This window comes from Pseudonaja textilis, chromosome 3, assembly GCF_049901715.1.
Source record: "Pseudonaja textilis isolate UNSWEBS1 chromosome 3, rPseTex1.2, whole genome shotgun sequence".
Classification (NCBI taxonomy): Eukaryota; Metazoa; Chordata; class Lepidosauria; order Squamata; family Elapidae; genus Pseudonaja; species Pseudonaja textilis.
Genome location: NC_141992.1, coordinates 175,021,268 through 175,039,215, shown reverse-complemented (window position 1 = coordinate 175,039,215; position 17,948 = coordinate 175,021,268). Strand labels below are relative to the sequence as shown.

General features: G+C 41.1%; 1 protein-coding gene across 2 annotated transcripts; it reads left to right on the top strand.

Annotated features, from left to right (window-relative positions):
- The first annotated feature begins 4,416 nt into the window (after window positions 1–4,416).
- On the top strand, window positions 4,417–15,283 carry TP53INP1 (tumor protein p53 inducible nuclear protein 1). 2 transcript variants are annotated; one of them, XM_026705949.2, is made up of 4 exons: window positions 4,417–4,737; window positions 9,539–9,813; window positions 11,003–11,408; window positions 14,243–15,283. In XM_026705949.2, the coding sequence occupies exons 2-4, from the start codon at window positions 9,699–9,701 to the stop codon at window positions 14,493–14,495; spliced, it is 774 nt and encodes a 257-aa protein (XP_026561734.1). In that variant the 5' UTR covers window positions 4,417–4,737; window positions 9,539–9,698; the 3' UTR covers window positions 14,496–15,283. The 2 variants fall into 2 exon arrangements, with proteins under 2 accessions (XP_026561734.1, XP_087787650.1); XM_087931524.1 differs by lacking the exon at window positions 4,417–4,737 and adding an exon at window positions 8,106–8,195.
- The last annotated feature ends 2,665 nt before the right edge of the window (window positions 15,284–17,948 follow it).

Genomic DNA, 17,948 nt, shown 5'->3' with positions numbered 1-17,948 from the left:
ACAGGTAAAAATGGGACTGTTACCCATAAGGCTAGGTTGGTAGCTCAAGGATTTAATCAAACTGCATGTGATTATGATGAAGTGTTTGCACCGAGTCTAAAAGCAACAACCTTGAGAGTAGCTTTAGTGTGGGCAGCTAAGAAAAACTATATCATAAATCATTTAGATGTAGAAACTGCCTATCTGCATGCGCCATTGCAGCACACTATATACCTAAAGAAACCTGTAGGGATTAAGGATGATAAAACTAATAATGACTGTTGGAAACTTAAAAAGAGTCTCTATGGATTGAAACAATCTGGTTACGAATGGAACCAATATATTGTTAAGGAGTTAAACAATATAGGGTTTAAAGCAGGTTTAGCTGATCCATGTTTATTTAAAAGAGAGACAAATGCAATAGTGTCATTATTATTGTTGTTTACAGATGATATTGCTTTAATTACAAAAACTAATAATGAAGCTACTGAAATAATATCATTATTAGGTAAGAGGATAAAATTAAAGCAATTAGGAGAGATAAAACAGTATCTCGGATTGACAATAAATAAAACCAATGGTGGCTATAAGATATCTCAAGAGGATAAGATTTATCAATTACTAAAAACATATAAGATGGAACTTTGTAAACCAGCAAAAACTCCAATGAGTCAGGAATTTTGCCGCACTGATGCTCAGAGTTCAAAATTCGATAAGACTATCTATCAGTCGCTAATTGGCAGTCTATCGTACATTAGTAATTGGTCAAGGCCAGATATTGCCTATAGCGTTAATCAATTGGCTCAATTCAACGCTGAACCCGCTGAACGACACTGGCAAGCGGCAAAACGTATCTTAAGATATCTTAAAAGGACAATGCACTATGCATTGTATTTGGAGCCAAAAGATGATTTGATTTTAAGTGCATATGCTGATGCAAGTTTTGCAACAGATATAAACACTAGGAAATCAACTTCAGGAATGGCTATACTATTAGGAAAAGCATTGATTGGTTGGAGGTCAATTAGACAGCAACACATAAGTATATCTACAATGGAAGCAGAATTTTCATGTCTATCTTTATTATGTACTGATTTAATTCTGTATAAACAGTTGTTGTTGGATATGGGATTAACTGTTAATGATTCCATTGTTGTGTATGAGGACAATCAAGCAGCCATACAGATGGCTACAAATATTGCTGTAAAAACGAGATCTAAGCATACAGATCTTAGATATCTGAATGTAAGGCAATCTGTAAAGGATGGTTTAATAAGATTGGAATATTGTATGACTGAACAAAATATTGCTGATCAATTCACAAAGGCCCAAGGTGCAGTGAAACACAAAGAGAGTTGTGATGACTATGGGTTAAGGTTGTAAATAGATATATATATTATTATATTACCCAAAAGGGGAGAATGTTAGGAATAACATAGGTTACCTAACGTAGTTTGGGTAAAATAATATATATAAACTATGATTGTAAGTTTAAGTGTGTGTCACTTTAAAACTGCAAAGCATGTAATTTTGGGTGTGGTGTGAAACCACCATAAGAGGGAGCAAGAGAACCTGATTGATTGCTGACAATTACTGGATTGCATGGATTGATGGTTTGTTAACTGCATGTTTCCCCTACTGCTGAGTTGCTGAAGGAAGAGAGGAGTTTTTGACTTCTTCATATCTCTACTGCAAGGAGATATATTACTGGACTGATATTTGTAAGTTTACTGACCTCTCTTTTTCAACACTGGAATTTGCAACTGAATAATCCCTGGATGGACTGAACTAGTGAATGATATATGGACTGTTTGACTATGCTATAACTCTTACTGGAATAAACTATTTAATTAGCACTGTGTATCTGCTTTACTGAGTGTAAGCTACAAAAACGTTTATCTCACATATTTTTGCCTGCCTGCCTGACTGCCATGCAGATTCTGCTAGGGTGTATCCCTAACACTCACCAAGCATGGATGTCACCTGACCACTGTTGTGCTCAGTTGAAGATTCCAGGTGGTCTTCAAGGACAATCCATGTAGAGTATACAGTAGTAATCAAGTTGTGATGTGACTAGGCCTCTCCTTTGTGGAGTACCATAGACTCAATTGTCTTTCCCCTCCTACGTGAAACTGCTGGTCTGAGATCATTTGCCAGTTTGGACTTCGGGATCAACAGTATGATGACGATACTTATATTTCGACCCCAAGCAGGCCAAGAGAGGCTGCTGTGGTCCTTTCCTAATGCCTGGAGGCTCTGCAGGTTTTGATGAAGAGCAACCATCTCCGATTCAATCCCAGAAGACTGAGCGGCTATGGACCACGTAGTTGAAGATATTCTACCAGTAACCATGGACAGGATAACGCTGGATGATGGAAGAGAATCACTGTAAAAGCCACTGAAGCCAATGCAGAAAGATATTGTAGTTGATGGAATGAAAGCTGGTGAGAGATTAAGGAAGGAGCATCCACTCTTTCTGCCTCACCACAGATAATCTAGCATGATCAAGACTGTCTCTGTATTAAATCCACTGTGAAACTAACTGAAATGGGTACAGAAAATCTGTTTCTCTAGGGTGTCTCAGTCCACCTGCTCAACAACCTTCCCTAAAAATGGAAGCTTGGAGACAGGATGATAGTTATCAAAAACCATGGGCCCAAGGACAGTCTCTTTAGGAGAAGTTGCACCATCACCACCCCCTTCTTCAAAGGGCCTGTCGCTACAGAATGAACCCAAATGTAGCTCATCTCCCAGGGCATTTTCACAATCTTGGAGGGCCCTGGGTTCAGGAAAAAAAGTGGCTCAACTGATAGCACCTAGAACCATGTCTATCTCCTCAAGAGTCATTGGTGCAAATATATGTCTGCATTACGAATATAACTATTCTCCACCTTGGTTAAACTAACAGATGTTCTCAATTGTGATTTGACGTATGTGGACAGCTTGATTCAAATTCCACTTTTGTTTTATATTTGTGGGGGAATACATGCTAGTTGCTTGACATAATCAGCCTGCGAACTAGGGTTCATAAGTTCATAGTAAGGCAGGTACCTCTATTTGAGGGCAGGGGAGCAGGTTAAAAAAGTCCCCAATAAAAACTCAACCAAGAGTCCAGAATAGAAGTTGTGTTCCTCTTTTATGTATGTCACATGTGAAATGAATATAAAAAGAGCCAATATTTTGATGGCACTGTTGTGGCCATCTTGACATTTTTTTAGTCCTGTCCATATATATCCTTTGCTGCAAAGGTCAGCAAAAGTTGGCTGTTTTGGACTGAAGTTGTGGTTATACTTTGCTTAGCACGTCTAAAATGGCTTGTTAATATAGCTTAACAAGGAAGGCACAATATACCGTACTGTAATTCTATGCTGTTTCCCTTGTCCATAGTAAGTCACAATCAATCTCTATTATAGCTTACCATATAATGAAGATACATTGCTGACATGCATATTTAGTATTTAGAAATTATTTTTTGTATATGAATCAGAGTACCGTACACCTCTGAATTGTACTTAAGACTGCAAATCAGTGAAGTTATTCAATGCGAGTATAATATCTGGTCATTCAATATTTTATTTCCTAGAGTTTGCTTTCAAACTCTTTAAAACCAGTTTACACAGAAGATTAGCGATTTAAATCAGTGTTTTTCAGCACTTTATGTGTAGACCAACTCCCAGAATTCCCTAGTAAGCATGCTGGTTGGAAGATTCTGGGAGTTGAAGTCCATAATTACGGTATCTTAAAAGCTGGCTGTTGTTCTGGGAATTGAAGTCCGCACATTTTAAAAGTTGCTGAGGTTGAGAAACATGTGATATATACATAAGCAAGGAATATGCCCAGGCAACTATAAAAACAGTGTATGGACTTGTGATGAATGGAGACCTAAGTACGGGTGGGAACTGGCCACTCTGAAAGAGACTGGCACCTTCTTAGACCAAGAGCAGCATTTCCTGATTCCCATCTGAGGGCTAAGCTCAGAGATATGTGAGAACTGGAGAGATAAAGGTCCTTGTGTGTGGGAGAGCCTGAGAATCGAGGAGATAAGAATTACATTGAAAAAGGCTTAAGAATTACATTGAAAAAGGCTCCTCCGTGCCCAGATGTTTACTCAACCTCAGAACAGCTGGAACATTTCCAGCCTATCACTCGGTCCTTTTTTCTCTTCCCTTTCTTCTGTATTTTTCCACCCGGCCGTCGCTTCTTCTTTTCCGCCACCTTTCATCCCTTTGTCCCCACCTCCCCCCTCTCCCCATTCCCCTCCTCCCAAATTGTCCTCTTCCTTCTCCCTCCCACAACTTCTCCCTACTATACTTCGTCCTCAACTCCTTTTGTTGTTCGGGCTTGCAACCTCTCGGAACTTGCTTCGATTCCGCAAGCGAAGGGCCAGATCACGTGCGTTAGTGACAGCCTGTCTCGGCGCGGCCCCTAACACCGCCCAGGCTCACATTGGTGCGCAGCCGAAGCCGCTTGTCCGTCCCTCATCCCCCCCCCTCCCCGCTTTCTCACACGCAGAGAGAGATACATACACACTCGGCCCAGGATGGGATGGGAAAGTGGGGGGGCCGGGGCGGGGCGGGGCCAGGGACGGCCCCTGCCGATCAGCTGTTCGCTGGATTCTATAACAACAAAAGACTCCGCCGGGAGCCGAGACGGGCCGACGCAACAGGGAGCCTTGAAGGGACTGAGGGGACCGCCGCCCTGCCAACCTACCTCAGTAGCCGCCGTCCAGCTTCTCCCTGCCCCGACGTTCGCAGGACGGTGAGTGATGCCGGCGTGGCAGCGCTGGGCACCGGGGGTGAGTGGGCGGCTGGATGGGTGGCCAAAACGACTTCCCCGCGATGCGCGCTGCGCTTGGAGCGCGATCCGCCCGGGCATGTTTCCTCCTGGACGCATCCGGAGCCGATTTAAAGATCCGACCCGGGGGCGCGAGGGGGGGGGGATTCTCATCATCGCCGCCGCCGCCGCGCCTTTAGGTGGGGCGGGCTGCTCGACTTCCATCCTTCCGTGGATAAGGAAGGAGTCAATCTCTCTCCCCCCCCCGCCCCCCGACCTTCCCTTTCTGCAAAGCTGTAAACAAGCGGACCGGTGGCGAGGCGAAGAAGTAACGCCGCGATAAAAGTAGTTCCTCTTGGCATCCCTCTTCCCCCTTTCCCGGCTTTTCCATCAAGAGCCGCGTCCCGAGAAAGCCCCCTGGGCGGCTTCGCTTTGGCTCGAACGAGCGTTAGCAAGCGCGGCTCGGCGCAACCACTTGTGGCGTCGATCTCTCGGAGCTCGGCTACCCGACCCCGCGCGTCCTTGCTCGCGGTTCCTCGCGGGGAAGGAAGACGCTCGGTCGGTCAGCGCACATCCGGAGAGACGCGACTGTTCCAATGCAGCCCCGCTATTCGACCGACCTCTGATCGCCCCGCTGATTTCCGTGGGGGGCTGCCCGGAAGAAGGCGAAGGGATTTGAAGGAGGGAGGAAAGTTCCTACCTGGTTTTACTAAAGTGTTAAGCTTTACTAAAGTCTTTGACTGTATGTGGTCTCAAGTGGCATTTTCAATGGAGGGGAGGGGGCTACGCGGAGTTAAACCTCGGAATGAGATCGAGATTTATTGGTGTGAAGGCGGGGGGGGGGGGAGACTTGCCGTTAAGCAACGTGCGCAGATTCACTGGGAGAGAGACTCCAACGGGCTTCTACTCTGCGTTTAGTTTGCCCAGCGCTAGATCCTACTCCTCCCCAAATGTGGACCGGCCTTTGCTATCCAGGCTCAGGTTAGGAGTTGGCATTTTGCTTGGGATTGCGGAATGGTTGGCTGCGGCTATAAAACTTTGAAATAATAACCGAAGGGGGAGAAAACCGTGGTTTCACGCCACGACTAGCGGCCGGGAAAGGACTTCCTTTTCTCTCTCTCTCTCTTCGAGAAATCGAAGCGGACATCACCATCCATTCAACGAGGGCTCCGGGACGAATACCCAGAAATGCCCCAGCTTTAGAGATGCTCCTTTACGCAACCCGCCTATTGCGATCCTCGGAGTAACGCGCCTCAAGTCCTTCTCCCCCGCCCAAAGCCGGGCAACGCGCCGGGGTTCTGCCTCGCGTCGGCGGGCCTCGATCCTCTCATTTCATAGCTTCTCATTCTTCACTTTCTCTGCCTACTTTGCAACCTGCCGCGGGAGTTGCTTTCGCGTTTCGCCGCCTCCTGGTGAGATGGGAGAGGAGGAGCGGGAAGCGCTCGGTCCCGCCCAAGGGGCTGGAGAAGTTTCGGCTTGCCCTCTTCCTTTGCATATCCTGTTTTGTTTAAACCGAAGCGAGAAGTGGCCTTTTCTTTTCTTCAGCTTTTTCTTTCTTCCTTAACTACTTCGGGGCGCTTTCTTGGCGCTCAGGTGTGACTAACCCTCCCAGGAGCAGCCTGGCAGGCGCCGCTGCCAGGGAGGAGTTAGCTGGTGAACAAAACAAATTGAACAAAACACATCGGATGCCCGTCCCCCCCTTTTTTCCCCAGGGAAATGCGACCCACTTGCTTGTGTGTGTGTGTACACACACACACACATCCTCAACTTATGAGGGTTCATTTAGTGACCAAAGTTACAATCGCACTGAAAAAACTGATTTATGGCCATTTTTCACACTATGGGGACGTTTGCAGAATATCCCCAGAGTCAAAAATTAGGATGCTTGCCAACTGACTCATATGTATGGTCCTTGCACTGTCCTGGGGTCATGTTGATCCCCCTTTTGGCAACCTTCTCACAAGCAAAGCCAATGGGGAAGTCCACTGAACAACCCTGTGACTTAACAACTGCAGGGATTCACTTAGCAGCTGTGGCACAAAAGGTTGTAAAATGGGGCAAAATTCACTTAACCAATATTTCACTTAGCAACAAAAACGTTGGGCTCAATTCTGGGGATGAGTCGAGGACCACCTTTGTGTGTATCTGTGTGTGTGCGTGTGTGTGTGTGTTTATCTGAGCAGGGACAGTTCTGGTGTGTGTGTGGAAACCCCCCGTAAAGAATAAATTCCTAAAATGAACGCACAGACAGGCTATCATTCCCATGTATTCAGTACTACAAACCCCATTTTGTGGAATCCTGATGCTCTCTGGAGTTGGTTGTTTTCTTGAGGACTTTCATTACCCAGCTTGCTAACATCATCAGTGCTCTGAGGAAGTTAGCTAATTGAGTAATGAAGCATTTGCAAGAAAACAACCCAGCCCAGGAAACACCAAGGACTCCGGAGTTTTCAGCACTGAGCTACAAACTGTTCTCTTATTGAAACCCCGCTCTCCCTGGCTGCAGACTGAATTTGAAAACTGTTCTGAGCCTTTTTAAATTTATGAGCACCTAAAGGCAACTTGCCGGCTATTGTGAGAAACAAAATGTTGAACTAGGATGGCTTGGGGTCTGATCCAGAGGGTTGTTTTTGAGAGATTTATGGGTAGGTAGACATTGGAAACTTCTCCATTTTTTTTAAATAGATGAGTACATTTCCTGCTCTCTTTATTTTGTTTTTATCCATGGAATAAGGGTGGGTGGGGGAAATCTCTATTGTTGGAATGACCTTTGAAATTATGCTTTAACCAATAACATTTACTGTCTTGAATGAAAAGCATGAGTCCATAAAATTATTTCAAATGACTAACCATGCTTTAGATGGGCCTCCTCCTTATGTAAGGTTTTAGGAACTTTTTCCATTGTTTCTTTAGAAAAGAATCTTAGTACAGCACTTCCTGGAGTTGGTAGTTGAGAAAGACAAAAGTACACACACACACACATACACAGACACACTTGGGGAGGGGAGAGAGAGAGGTACTAGTCCAATTTAAAGAATGAGCAGCAATAAGCTTAGTGCGTCTTGGATTGTCGTAAGCGAATGTGTTCTTATGAAATAGTACAACAGATCATTTTGATTCTTTGGAGAGAAGAGAATCGTTTTCCCACCCACCTCCAACCCTTTATGTTTCAAAAGTATTTTTGTACAGACGCCTCCAATATTGGGCAACTGTTCTATTTGTTTATTTTCACTGCGGGCACGGCTAAATCCAATTGATGTATTCTGATGCAATCTTAGACTTCCATGAGCATGAATTTCTCAGATTTTAATCAGCGGTGATGCTTGGCTGGAAGAAAAGAATTGCTTTGGAACATTACTTTTGTATTCAGGACAAGAGAAGAGAAGAGTGGATTGGATTGATTATAGCTATATGAGGAGATTTACACTTATATTTTCTCCAATGTAAATAACTACTTTAAATAATCTTTCTATGGTAAACCCCATGTAGTATGCTTGATTTACTGTTTTGACGAGTTCTAAATCCAATAACTAAACCTACTGCAGCTCTGTATTGCTTTACCCTGCTGCAAATATGCAAGACAAAAAACCTGAAAGATCAGGGTTAATGGTCTCTGGATGAGAATGCTAGAATTTAAATCTTTTTCAATGCAGTGCCCTCTGCTGGAAGCAACAGTGTGTTCTGAAAAAACAAAGGGAGCTTTAAATATTCCTGCAGCATATTTAAAGAAATGATCAAAGAGGAAAAAAACATGAAGTTTGAGGATTTGAAATAGATTCCGAAACACAAAATTTTGTTTTGGAAGGTCAGAAGAAATGGAGATGAGGAGTATCTTCACATTGTGTTAACCAGTAATACCTTAATGTTGACTTGTTTAATAAATCACAATTGGCTTGGTCCATACAGCCTTTTAAGCTATCAGTGGAAGATTGTTGATTATTTTCTCTTTTTATTTTTGCTTTTTTTTTCTTTTAGAGGGGATGTTTAGGGGAAGAAATAAAATAACAAACCATATTGCTTAAAAGTTAATAATTTTTGGTGCTGAAATTTCACAGCATTCATGAAAATCTTTAAAATGAATGCAATCCATGGAATAGTGTCTGGACTAAGCCAATACCAAACAGTTCTCATTATGCTTAGCATAGTTGTGACCAACCTGGGTGTTTTAGATGAATGGATTTCCCAGATCCAGATTCCTCAGCCAGGGTGGCTACTGCTGAGAATTCTGGGAAATGACTGGTGCATATTTGAAGGCAGCCAGATTGGGGAACACAATATGCAAGGCAGCCAATATAGGAAAGGAGATATTTGACAATGTAAATATGTTGCTGATGGCAAAAGGAGAGGTCTCCTTTTCTATAGTGTCCTGTGGAAGTCCCGTAGCACCAGAGGTGGCAGACTTCTCTGGTTTTTAATTTTATGAGAACTCCAAAAACAGATCCAGGGAACTTTGTTGAGTCCGTGGCAGCTTCTGAACTGGTATCCTGGTTTTAACTCAGAATTCTTCAGCCGGCTTGCCTGGTTATATCATGCCATGGTAAACACAACATATACAACACTATCATGGGCAGTGGTGTATTAAAACTAGAGTGAGATTTGCCATTTTCAGATAAGTCAAGAATACTCACATGTGTGTGTGCCAGTTATATATGGTTACATATACATACATAACCTCAATGAGGTAAGCATAGAGCAGTCAGGTATGCTCAAGTAGGTTTAATTGAATGCAGGTGCATGATGTGTTTTAGAGCATTAAACTTATGCTTTCTTTTTGTCTTCTCTGCAGGTTTTTGTAGCAACTGTTTACAAACCATGCCTCTCTGCATCCAGTGCCTCAGCTGATAAAGTTTTTATGCACTTTAATCTTCTACCTGCACCCTTAAACTTTGGTTGGTACGTTGTGGAGTGGTACCTCATTTTGTGGACACAAACAAAACATCTTAGTGATGTTCCAGAGGCTGAATAATATGTTTGTGGGAGAACTCAGTAATTTGCCCAGCCAAGAACCAGAGTTCAGTGAGAAAGAAGAAGAAGAAGAGTGGATTCTAGTAGACTTTATCGGTAAGATGTCTTTGAAACAAGAGTTGTCTAAATGAGAGATTTTAAACCAAAAAGTTCTTTATATTCAGGCAGTATATCAGGCTAAACATGAATGATGTGAGGAAGAAAACAATATAACTTCAAGCTGTTTATCCCACCTTTTCAGAACTAGCACAATTTCATTGTGCTTCAACAATTGATTATAGCAGAAAATTGGCCATTCCTCATTCTTTCTTGTCCCTGTTCCAGTTTGCTCAGTTGTTATTGAACAAAAGGATAAATTTTCAAGGGCTGCTTTCTCCAACTTGGTAGCAGATTGATAGGCAGCTAGGCCAAAGCAATCCTAGAGCTCATGTTGGCTGAAGTTGATAAGGATAGAGGGACACCCAGCTTGGAGATAGCTACTGCATGCTTTTGGTTCAAATGTTTACATTGGTGTGAAAATTCTTCTTATCCATAGTAGGGGATAATACTCATATACCTTCCTCAACTACAGGAAATGAAATTTTCATTCCTATAAGCATTGAAACTAAATTACTGCAATTCCTGTTTTTCTCTCTCTACATATACACATATAAAATGTAAGATATAGGTTAGTGGTAGCAAACCTTTTTGGGCTCCTGTGCCAAAAATTCTGAGCGCACCAGCACGCCTGTACTCGTACCAGCACCCAGAATGCAATGCACGCACCCCTCCCCATGCCCCCTGCGCATGTGCGCACAATCCCCACCCCCTTACCAGCACTGCACCTCACGGCTGATTTTTTGGCTGGTTTGAGGCCTTTTCCGGCCTCCCAGAGGCTTGGAAAAAGCCTCTGCAAGGCTTCTCGGGCTGAATTATAGGCCCGTTTTGTCACTTCCGGTATTACAGGAAGTGACAAAAAGTGACTTTTTGGGAGGCCGAAAAAGGCCTCAAACCAACAGAAAAAAAATCAGCGATGAGGTACAGGCATGTGCAGTGAGGTAAGTTTGCCTGCAGCTCACATGCCAGCACAAATGGCTCTGCGTGCCATCATGAATATAGGTATTAATTGCCAGTTTACTCTCTGGGTATTATTTTTAATTTGTTGGAATGTATTATATATAATACTTAACAACTGTTTAATTATTTTTGATGTTGCAAGGCTATATATAAATTCTGTAACCAATGTATATGTTGTGGCTATAAATTAACCTTCCATAACTAGGCCCTCTGTTGTAATTCCTGATAGATTCCTGTTCAAACTTTTCTACTGTTGATGAAGAAGAGGAGGAGGAAGTGGATAACATCTGCAAACAACCTCCTGATGACCACTCACCCATCTTCTCTTGTCTGTCTGATTCCTTGGACTGCTTGGCAGATGCCAGTGAATCCTGCTTCATCCAATTAGACTCGTGCTCCATGGAAGAAAGCTGGTTCATCACTCCCCCTCCATGTTTTACAGCAGGTGGTTTAACCACTCTCAAAGTAGAAACCAGCCCACTGGAAAATCTGCTTATTGAACATCCCAGCATGTCTGTATACGCAATCCATAATACCTGTCACAACCTCAACAAGAACAGTTGTGATGAAAAGGAAGAACAGGAGGAGGAAGAGGAAGAGGAGGAAGTAGAGTCCCACGATGAAAGCAATCATAGGTATGTTCTCTATTTGATTCAGGAAAAATGTAGGGGTGCCAGTAACCAAGTGAAAAAATTGGGAAAATTTCATTAAGACAGCATGGAAAATTATTATGAGTGGTGTGAATGATGCTATGAACAGAATGCTTGCTCCCCCCACTCTGCCTCTCCATCACTGTCCATCATTTGTCCTCTTCTCTGAGCTTCTTTGTATGGTATCCATGCCTTTGTTATTGCTTGCTTGTAACCAGATAACAAAAGCGAGCAAGAAAAGCACTGAGACAGATAGATGAGAAAATATCAGGAGCTGAAGGAGAGTCCCCTATTAAGATATGGCCCATAAGATATGGTCCAGTGACACTTCAGTTTTAGTCTTCCATCATTCACTCAGAAAAGGGCATAAATATAAGTATTGGAGGTGTCTACGGAGATTCTTAGTCTTCCAGGTCATGGTTGTCTCAAATGTGCTTTTCTCTTTCTTTCAAAAGGTAACTGGATTTTCTTTGCTTTTTCCTTGAAGATGTTTTGCTTCTCATCCAAGAAACTTCATCGTCTTCCAGAACCAATGAAGCTTCTTGGATGAGTCTTCAAGGAAAAAACAAAGACAGTCCAGCTGCCCTTTGAAAGGAAAATAAAGCACCTTTTTGATATGAACACTGGAGGTGAAACCTCAGTATAGTGCACTGAAATTAAGGTGAGATGTCCATTTTTGCTCCATATTATTGCTTCTTTTCCACGACTGCGGAGATTCTCAATCATCCAGGTCATGATTGTTCAAAGGTGCTTTTCAAAAGGCAACTGGACTTTCTTAGTTTTTTATTGAAAACATTTTGCTTCTCATCCAAGAACTGAAGAAGCTTCTTGGATGAGAACTAAAACACTTTCAAGAAAAAAACTAAGAAAGTCCAGCTGCCTTTATTAAGATAATCCACAGGTGCAGTATTAATAAAAGTAGCAAATGTAAATACATTCAGATCTGAAAAAGGAGTGAATGGACAAAATAACCTTCCTGAATCAGGCTAAGGACTTAGTTCAAAACTAATATATAATATAGTAGCCAATGATCTATATTCAAGAAAATTATTAATAGCATATAAACATAATTGACCTCTCCCCTCTTCTAGCCGTTAGGTTGTAAGTTGTGCAGCTAATGATTCAAGAGACAATATGCTGGATTATTCATGTTTTGCAGAATCCTCTTTTCAACAGATCTAAATTGGTCATTGTTGCCAGATCTGATGGCAATTTACTCCATAGTTAAACTGTAAGGAACTAATTCCTTTTAATAGTTTTGTTCTTTCTGCATTGGTGCCATTAAATACCCATAGAGAAAATCTATCCTGTAGCCACATTTTCCATAATATGCTTGATTTCATTTATTTTTACCATTTTACTCCATTTCTATCTTTTTAAGCTGAAACATTCCAGATGCCATAGTCTCTCTTGTTCAGGAGCTTGTCATCTCTGTTAGCCTCTTAGGCGGTTCTGCTCCTCCCACAACTTTACAGTTTCCTTTTTGAGGACCAGAGATATTCTTAATATTTTGAAGTATGATACTCACATTTTTGACAGCGTCCTTATATTAGGATGGTATTTTCATGTAGGTTACTCATCAGGATTCCAAGACCCCTTTCTCAGTCAGTGCTATCGTAATCTTACTAGCATCGACCTGAAATGTGAAAATTTTTGCTCTGTGCATCATTCAGTAACTGTATTATTGTACAGTAACTTGATTTTCTTGTGCCTTGTCAATGCTCATTCACAAACTTCGCCAATACCTTTTTGTCATCAGGACTGCTTCTGTTGCAAAATGGTTTTACGCGCATTAAGTGAAATTCATATTTCTCAGCAGGGTAGACGGCAGACAGCTACACAAGTTAACATTGGGAGGAGAAAGAAGAGGGAAAGTGAAGGGGCAGTAATTGGATAAAAGATATGATCCCTTCCCCCAATGCAGGACAGGTGAATCAAGAGCTCCTCAATAGAGAAGAAGGAATTGCCTTTTACTTGAAGCCCTGTTAATCACCTCAACCTTCCACTCCCTTTCTCCTACAGAAAATGGGCAGTTGACCATGCAACCAAAGGCTTTCCTCAAATTCCTTTGAGGAAAGAAGTACAGTACTTTCGTATCACTTTGGGGAAGGTGCTGTTCACTGCATTTCAGCGATCAATGAAAATCCAACTAGGTTGGATTTGCACAGACTTGGGGCCTTGGTTAAATTAAAGAGGACTTACAGTATTAACCCAGGTTAACTGCACGTGCTTGCCCTGTGAGCCATCAAGTAACTACTAGTCCTTGACTTACAGCCGCTAACTTAGCAACCATTCTAAGTTATGATGGACCTTCCTGGGGCTACTTAAAACTGGGATCAAAGTTTTGATGGCCAACCCCTTCCCCTGGTCCGATTACATTACTGCACTTTGGGCACTCAGCAACAAGCTTACATTTATAGCTGTTTGTTGCAATGTTCTGTAGTCATGTGACTATGTTTTATGATGGTTTTGTCAAATATGGCACTTACTTTTGGTTTTCAGCAAAACCAGGCCATAGCAAACCCTTAGTTTGCTTAACAACTGCTGCAAAAAAAAGTCATAAAATCAGGTTGGTCATGTGGGCAATCCAATTTATGACTATCACAAGTGATGAGCCACGACGGCTCCTTTATGGTCAGAAGTCAAGGACTACCTGTGCATTAGTTGGGCTGACATATTCGCTTGGAATGTGATTGACTAGTTTACGGTTCATTGTTTCATGTGTTATTGTGGTTACCTATGAAAAAACTCTGCCATGTGCCTGAGTCCTTGCTCTATAGCCAGTGCTATCAGTTCCATCCTTGTGCTTGGAATTTTAGATCTGAAGCCCAAAGCAAAATGGGCCAACACGTCCAATGCTACATTGCTGCACTTGCTGCTCATTCAACTTTTCTTGAACAAAGTACCAAGAGTTTTCGTCCTTCCCAGTGGATAAAAGAGTTCAGCGAAAGACAATCCTTGAACAGAAACTATCTCCGTCGCCAAAATCTCACCAGGGATCCCTACACACGGCAACTCAAGAGCAGCGGATTTTTTGTTCACCAGCCTTGCCAGCGTCAGTATAATTACTGAGAGTGTTTTGCATTTTTCTCCCCAGAAATAATATTTGTTAACTATTGTGAGACAATGAAGGTGAGAACTGTCTTAGGATGCTCGTGAGTTGTTTTTACACAATCACTTGAGTGTTACAATTCAGTTGAAAACCACTTTGGTTTCAGTGTCACAGAATGCCTTTTCAATGTTTTGTTTGTAGCTAGTAAACATATATAGTATGTGTAGTAATGTTTGTGTGATTGTGCCTCTTTGCCTCCTTGTGACAGACTTTATAAATTTTATTAGGTATGGATGGGTTTGTTTGTTTTTTATATTCGTATTTACAGCCAAGATACAAGGCATCTTTCAGCCTTCTTGTAGTTACAGAATTTCTCAGGGTCACCCATACACTTGCAATGATCTGTGTATACTGTAGATTGTCTTTTAAAATAGTAACACAACCATCAAAATACAGTGGCCTAAATGGCATTATATTCCTAATATGGAATTGATTTTCTATGTAGCAGTAGAAGGAAGATGAAGAGGAAAAATGTGTAACCTAATATCTTTCTATATAGTTTTCAAAATCTTTGTTTAGTATGGTTTATCAGTTTCCTGTGCAACAGAGGTCCTTTGTAGAATGTAATAGACCTACAAGTGAAGAAGAGGGCGAACCAGGTTTTGAGTATGTGTTCCAGTCGTCCTATTCTTGTATAATTAAATGATGGGAATTGTAGACCAATATACCTACTATCCAGTTTGGGAAAGACTATTTTGAAGAACAGGCGTGCACTTTTCAAAAAAGGCAATGATCCTTTGAGGGAAAATCCAAAATCTATTACTTGCTGATAGTTAAAGACCATTTGAAATTTAACCCAACATTTTCTAGGACTCTCAATCAGGCAAGAAGCTACAGAAATGGAATAGGGAGGAAGTAAGAAAATTCCAAAATTACGCCAGATATCTCAAGTTTGAGACTTGCAGTTTAAAGTCAGTTCCAAGATGGCTATAGATTGACTATAGATTCAGTGTTGAGTTTTATTGGTTTCAGGTTACACCTAATCTCCACAGACAAAGGAAATAATACAAAAACACAAAGATTATCAGTGTGGCAAAGAGCCACACTTAGATAAAATGAAGCATTCCTTCTTATTGTTATGCCAAGCTAGAGAGTATGCTTTTTCTTGGTGTGCTGTCTAAAGTCAATTACGCAAAACAATGCAATGTTACTTGGTGACTATTTTACAACATAATATTTAATCAAATGTTTTGGAAACTTGTTCAGGTTAATAGGGCTTAAATGCATAAACCTTCTGCCCTGGTTTGTTTAAATCATTGCCTGGTGTGGGTGTTGCATTTTTCAAAATCCTCTTTTGTTTAAATGTGAGGTATAGAATGTTTTTTTTTCCAGGTTTTATTAATTGTGGTTAGGCCAAAAGCTGCACCTCCAATTTTGAACTGATTTATAAACATGATCTCTCTCTCTCTCTCTCTCTCTCTCTCTCTCTCTCTCTCTCTCTCTCTCTCTCTAAATATATATATAATTTTTTTTTAAGGAACTGCAATTCACAGCTGCCTTTTCAAAACACACTACGGGAATATAATCTATAAAAGAAATGATAATTGCTAAAGTAGAAATCTGAAAATCCTCTGGCTGTTGTTTCCTAGGCAATCCAAATTTGTCACTGTGCAACTGTGTATTCCTTGCTTGAGCTTAACTAACTGTTCCCTGATATTCTAAAAAAAGATTCATGTTTTTATATAGACACTAATTGTCAAATATCCCAAAAGAAGAGTCCAAAGAATTTACAAGCAATTTAAAACCACAGATGGCAAAGTTCAATAGCTTTTTGTTTTGTTTGTTTTTGGCTTCCAGGATTCAGGAGAGATGTTTCTCCATTAAATTCCTGTGATCTGAATCCTGTTGCTCAGTTTCTAAAAACTGCTAAAGCATTCCTTGTTTTAGTAGTCACTCAGGACCTTTCGTCTGTCAAATTCACAGCACCATCACTGTATTTTCCCCCCTCCCAAAAATACCTCAGGAACCCCTTTCAAGTTTGGCTTGGTTCTTAAATTGATTAAGTGAAATAATGTACTGTATCAGCAAGTGACTCTTAGTTGTCTTCATCTCCCCCCCCACCAAACTATTGTATTCTCATTATTTACTTTTAGGAATTTTAAAATAAAGGCCACATTTATTTCTCTATTCCTGATTTAGCCAGAATTTGAAGTTAGGACTTCTGATTGAGAGGTACAGTTGCTGTCTTTACTGGAAAACTTGCTAGTGATGGGGAAAAAGAAATACGTGCTTGTCAGTTTTTAATATTGGAAATAATGCTATGGTAAAAGGAATTTTGACATACAACTTTAAGCCTGACTCTTTCCTTGTATATTTATATAGCTTGTTTTATTGCCTGGAACTATTAGAGTATTAGAATTTGTTGCTTTTCAAACAATGTGTGTTTTGTGGCTAGAATATGACTTTTTATATTATATCTGTATATTTTTTTCCACAAAAAAACAAATGTAATAACTTGTAAAAATGAAGGCCTTGTGTTACGTTGAATGGAATTTCAATAACTTTGCTGGAACTGTTTTTTATACATATTATAAACAAAACTGTGCCTTTTTCAATGACTTGTACACACTAGACTTGAATTTGAAGATACAAAAAAAAGGCTTTCTGTTTGGATAAATACTGTATATCAGCCTATGCATTCTCAATGGCAGCTTGTTTGCAGAGACATTTTCCTTGTGCCTGTGACAGAACTATTGGTAAGCAAGGTTTGGCTGTCCTGTTGATACCATATGCAGGTTACAGTACTTAACATCTCAAAATGACCAGAGCTTGAATAGTTTCTATACCAAGTTCTTGATCTGGAATGAAAAATGCAATATGTTATGAAATCCTGTTGTCTAATGTCAGTTGGTTTCCTTCATTGATTCGCCTACAGCAAGGAGCAATGGGGCATCTTCAGAAGCAACGAGTTAGACTTCAGATTCATAGTTGTTTTTGGCCCTTGATCGTGTTGGCTGGAGCTAAGGACTGTCGGAGTCCGAGTTGACCCATAAGGAGGGCATAATGTTGCCTGTCTTTCTGCTCCATCATAATCTGCAGTTCTGATCCCCACTAAGGGCATGTTGCTTGATAAAAACTTTTTGACTGCTGTGGGTGAGCAAGGAAGGACATTTTTCTCATACCATTCTAATGCTTAAACTTTTTTGATTTTCCATTCATTTAAAACTTAACCATTTTGTTTCTCCTTATTAATTTATTCATTTACCAACCCCACTATATTGCCTTTATATACCGGTATTGGTGAAAGAGCGCAAAATGCTATAAAACAGGCCCTTGTTAAAACAGGACATCAGACCTGTCACTTTTCAGATGGATTAAAAGGGGCGGGTGGGTTAACAAACCATTTAAAAAGTTGTTCAAACTCAACCAGTTACTCAATTTTGATAGGTTTTCAGTTTAATTGTATAGCCTGT

What these genes read in the sequence shown, in the direction of transcription:
- TP53INP1 (XM_026705949.2), top strand. Translation starts at nt 9,699, where the DNA reads ATGTTCCAGAGGCTGAATAATATGTTTGTGGGAGAACTCAGTAATTTG. An exon ending in GATTCTAGTAGACTTTATCG is followed by an intron (nt 9,814 to 11,002) that starts GTAAGATGTCTT and finishes AATTCCTGATAG; the next exon opens with ATTCCTGTTCAAACTTTTCT. An exon ending in CACGATGAAAGCAATCATAG is followed by an intron (nt 11,409 to 14,242) that starts GTATGTTCTCTA and finishes TTGGAATTTTAG; the next exon opens with ATCTGAAGCCCAAAGCAAAA.